Source organism: Xyrauchen texanus, chromosome 5, assembly GCF_025860055.1.
Source record: "Xyrauchen texanus isolate HMW12.3.18 chromosome 5, RBS_HiC_50CHRs, whole genome shotgun sequence".
Taxonomy (NCBI): Eukaryota; Metazoa; Chordata; class Actinopteri; order Cypriniformes; family Catostomidae; genus Xyrauchen; species Xyrauchen texanus.
Window position 1 is genome coordinate 5,651,882 of NC_068280.1, and position 5,026 is coordinate 5,656,907.

The following is a 5,026-nucleotide window of genomic DNA, read 5'->3' on the forward strand; positions in this document are numbered from 1 at the left end:
CTATCACAAGTAAAGATTTTGTTGTATGAAGTGTTACGATGAAAAATAAATATTGTGATTATAAAAAGTGTAATTAAAAAAAAAAGACCCAGATAACCCTAATTGACCCTACAGAATAAGTGGAAACATATTGGGATTTTTTTAATTGATGTTTCCTACCAGGTACTGATGGATGCATGGCAGCAAGACTACATCAGTGAGAGTGAAGTACAGCCCCTCTGCAAACACATGTTCCAACTCTGGCAGGTCTGTGGTCTTGACTTTCCTTATGTCAGAGCACTCTCTAGTGGACACAGGGGGAACTGCATCCATAGAGAGTTTCACCAGAGCAGCACTGAGCTCAACTCCATGATCCGATTCACTTAGGTGGCCCTGAGTTAAGGGGCCCCCCTCACTGCTGGAGCCATTTAGTTGGGCTTCACTCTGAGAGGACGTCTTCTTCTGCTGTTGTAGCTTCTGTCGGCGTATCTTGTCATCATTGTGGACTTTGACAGGTTCTCCTAACCTCTTCTCCAGGTTCAGGATTGCAGATGGCACCTGATGTGTATGTTCTTCTGGGTTTTGTAAATGTTTCTCGACCGCAGAGGGAATGTCCAGCTCACACAGTCTGGTCCATTGACTCACCTGAGGAGCAGAAGATATACAAAATCAATCAACTACAAATAAATGTGACTTATCGTTTCCTGTCTCCACTTTTAATATTTAGTTTAGTACTACTTATAATAATAAATACAAATTAAAGGGGACCTATTATGCAAAATTCACTTTTACATGGTGTTTGAACATAAATGTGTGTTGGCAGTGTGTGTACACAACCACCCTATAATGATAACAATCCACCCAGCCCTTTTTTTTTAATCCCCATTAATCATAAGCACTGTCTCAGAACCAGCCGTTCGCAGATTCTGTACAAGTGATGTCACTTTGTACAGGCCCCGCCCACGAATGTTGACGAACACTGCTGATGGACATGTTTGTTTGTTAGTTTTACTACAGTAAAATTATGTTAAAGGGATAGTTCAAAAATTTTAATTCTCTCATCATTTACTCATTTACTCCCTCATGTGGTCCCAGATGTGTATGACTTTCTTTCTTCTGCAGAACACAAACAAAAGATTTTGGGAAGAATATTTCAGCTCTGTAGGTCCATTCTATGCAAGTGAATGGTGACCAGAACTTTGAAGCTCAAAAATGCACATAATGGCAGCATAAATGTAATCCATAAGACTCCAGTGGTTAAATCCATGTCTTCAGAAGTAATATGATAGGTGTGGGTGAGAAACAGATAAATATTTTAGACTTTTTTCTATCAATCTCTACTTTCACATTCTTTATTTATTTTTTTGTGTCGCATTTTTCGTGCATACTGCCACCTACCTGGCAGGGAGGAGAATTTATCTTTAAAAAAGGACTTTGATATTGAACTGTTTCTCATCCACACCTATCATATAATTTCAGAAGGCATAGATTTAACCACTGGAGTTGTGTGGATTACTTTTATGCTGCCTCGATGAGTTTTTTTGAGGTTTAAAGTTTTGGACTCTTTTGATTTATGGACCTACAGAGCTGAGATATTCTTCTAATTTTTTGTTTGTGTTCTGCAGAATAAAGAAAGTCAACCACAACTGGGACGGCATGAGGGTGAGTAAATGATGAGAGAATTTTCATTTTGGGGTGAACTAATCCTTTGAGGCTACAATGTGAACTCATTCATTCAAATTAAACCATCAACATTTTTGTTTGTGATTGTGCCAGTAACAAATCAAACCTATTAATATGGCAGGAGACACCTGCACAGATATTTCAAACTCCATCTCACCTCAGCACAAGCCTTAAGACAGGTGTTCTTGAAGCCCAGGAGTGACGCCACATCTCTGCGGCCTGGTTTTAGCTTACAAGTCCTCTGAATGATGTGTCTCAATACGACAGCTAGACCGGCTCTGCAAAAGCAAACGTCAGGCTCTAATGCAGCTGGGAGACGGCACATCCTAACCAGCTCTGGCAGCTCGTCCCTCATCACCTCAGAAACACAGAGACCCTCTGGCACCAGATCTGACAGGGACTGCAGGATGCCAGGCTGATCAGTGACCAGGAAGGCATGGAAAGATGTGCACTCCGTGTAGGAGATGAGGAAGAGGACGATGGAGGAGTGCAAGGGAAGAGACACAGTGTCATTCTGATTGGACACTTCCAGATAAAGACTCTCCCTGTCAGACTGTGGATCTGTTTGCTTCATTTGGATACTCTGGTGTTGGTGTATGCTGAAATAGAAACACATGATCTTAATTTAAATGTTTATTATTTCAGTTAAATCTGAATCTATGACACCTTGGTGTAACATCAGTAGGTTAGGGTTAGTAGGCTACTTGTAAGGGACACAAACAACAAAAACAAATGTATGTTGGTATGTACTGTGGAAAAGTATTTTAAAATGGATAAATGTTTTGGTGGTATAAGTAACTTTACATGCATATTAGTGGTCAACTACGAACAAATATAAGAATCAATTAAAATATGTATCTATTTAAAATGTACATACATTTTATTCACTAAGTGACATTAAGTACTTGGATGTAGCTTCATGGAAAAATAACAAAACAATGTAAATTTTACCTACATTTTAGTTGAGAGAAAACAAAATCATGCGCTACTGTTTGTGTCACATTAAAAACATTCCAACTGTAAACCGATAACCCCGTTTGAGTTCCACCAGCACTTCTTCCGGTTCGTGACTTGATAGGAACCGTCTGGCTGCAAAAGTCTCACGTGAGTCACATTTTCTATTACTGGGGTTAGAGTTTAGGATTAGGGTTAAGGTTATGGCGAGGCTGATGGTGTTAATATGCGTATGGATTATGTGGGACTCCAAATAAACACAATAAACCAAAAGTGTATGAATGTCGCATGCGACTCTCGCGAGAGTTTTGCAGGTATGGGGTTCCTTTCAAGACATTGGAAATTGAGCACGATGGTCGGATCTTAAATGACGCTGAGATTGTTAACATTTTACATAAACACTCGGAAATACAACAGTAAAGTTTATTAAGAGTACGGGTAGATTTGCTTTATAGAACTGAAAGCAGATTCCATATCTATGATTTGGAAACATGGTTAAGAAAATAAAGTCTCAAATAAAAGCACAGACCTAGATGAAATAATGAAAATCTAATGTATTTTACACTATGGTCAGGGATGGGGAGTAATGGAATACATGTAACGGGATTACGTATTTAAAATACAAAATACAAGTAACTGTATTCCACTAGAATTACAATGTAAATCATTGGTAATTCAAATACTGTTCAAAAAGTATTTTGATTACCAAAGAGATTACTTAGCATTTTATTGTCATGTGTTTCATTTAATATTTAGTCCTTTCAGATAGAAAAATGTAAACATATTAATGATGCGATCCAAAGGGCAAACAGCGGTGAAACACTTTCTTATGAAAGTGTTTCACCGCTGTCTGCTTCATTCGAGCAGACAGAGAAGTTTAGAGCAGAAGAAATAGAAATAAACCTTGTGTAAATTGTCAGCTTTATGCTAGGCTAAAATGCTATTTCTAGCCATTTTACATGCACGTTACCAGGCACGATTTTTTATCAAGAAAATTCACGTTGCATGAAGGGCTGCACCAGGGGCTGGTGGACTTGCTGCCGTCCGACATGGGAGTGAGCTGGCATCCAGCAGAGGGTCTGCCTTATCCAGAAACATTGATCATGATCTATAATTCTGCAATAAATTGAATGGCATCTATGCTAATATTATTCTATTTTTTTCCCTGTCTCAACCTCAGGACCCATATCCTGAGGTCACCAGAAACAGCTCCATTCTTGCTTAGTGTTGTACTCCACTGCTACGTTTCTGAGTGATGACTAATAGCAGCCCGTGCCAGCCAAACATCACTTCAGTCTATTTTGATGGACTTCAGAGGATGAACTGATGCCGACTCCAACCATAAGACATATGATACTTCATACGCTATTGCCTGAACCTTGGCCTTAAGATAGAGCTCACCGAAATTGAATTGCTGGTTGAACTGCGATGCACCTCACTGATCACTTCCTGCATCACCACACTCTTGAAATGGAATATGTAGATTATCAATTGCCAAAAAAAACCTTCATCAGCCAATTAACAAGGACAATTTTATGTGAACTTCTGCAGTTAAGATTACATTAGTTATTAATCAGTTCATACAAAATCTTTGTTTAAAGACTAACCCTTATGTAGTTTTATAATTTTAAACCATGACTTACACTATACATATGTAATATTGTATTCATGATGTTAGCTAGAGGGGAAATGGACCCCCACAGTGAGCCTGGTTTCTAGTTATTTAACTCCATTAACCAACATCTTATGAAGTTGTTTTTCTTGCCACAGTCGCTTGCGGCTTGCTCACTCGGGTTCTAAATGCATTATTTTATTTAATTACTTATTGTAAAAACAGTTCAGTCATATTTTATCAAATACAATGATGACTTAAGACAGTCTAGACATTGCGGTTTCATTCTGTTAATGCATGATTTTCTGTAAAGTGTTTTTGAAATGATGTGTTGTGAAAGGTGCTATACAAATAAAATGACTTTACAGTATAAAAATTGTATTGAACAAAACAAATTCATGAATTAAAAAAATAAAAAAGTCAATACATACATGGATTTGGGAAAACCAGGCAGATATACAGTATGATTCTGACATATCTATTAATATGTCGATTTTCCACTGTATTTTAATATCATCTTGCCTATTTTGCAGAAATTCCTTGACTCCGTGACTTCGATGAAATTCTTTTTGAAGACAGTAGCAATACCACAGTGCATCACCAAGGGGTAAGACCGAAATCTTCAAAACTGTTCACCAAATGACATTATAATGAATAATCAATTAAATTTCACACCAGCAATAACAAATTAACCTTGTTAGCTAAAATATGTCATTCTCAGGTTAGTTCCAGTTAATGGTCATGCATGTACTTGGTAAAAAGACAAATAATTTCCACTTCAAAACCATTATGATCAGA

The 5,026-nt window shown here is 37.7% G+C and overlaps 1 protein-coding gene across 2 annotated transcripts in view; it reads right to left on the reverse strand.

The window, feature by feature from the left end:
• The window catches only part of LOC127644032 (glutathione S-transferase C-terminal domain-containing protein-like), a 63,890-nt gene extending 61,167 nt beyond the window's left edge, over positions 1 to 2,723 (reverse strand). The window contains exons 1-3 of one of the 2 annotated variants that reach the window (XM_052127034.1): positions 2,618 to 2,723; positions 1,820 to 2,261; positions 160 to 624 (exon numbers count right to left, since the gene is read on the reverse strand). In XM_052127034.1, coding sequence (XP_051982994.1) covers positions 160 to 624; positions 1,820 to 2,236 — 882 coding nt within the window. In that variant the 5' untranslated portion in view covers positions 2,237 to 2,261; positions 2,618 to 2,723. Of the gene's footprint in view, positions 1 to 159; positions 625 to 1,819; positions 2,262 to 2,539 lie in introns of both variants that reach the window. The other variant, XM_052127035.1, reaches the window with a different exon arrangement.
• Positions 2,724 to 5,026: the final 2,303 nt, after the last annotated feature.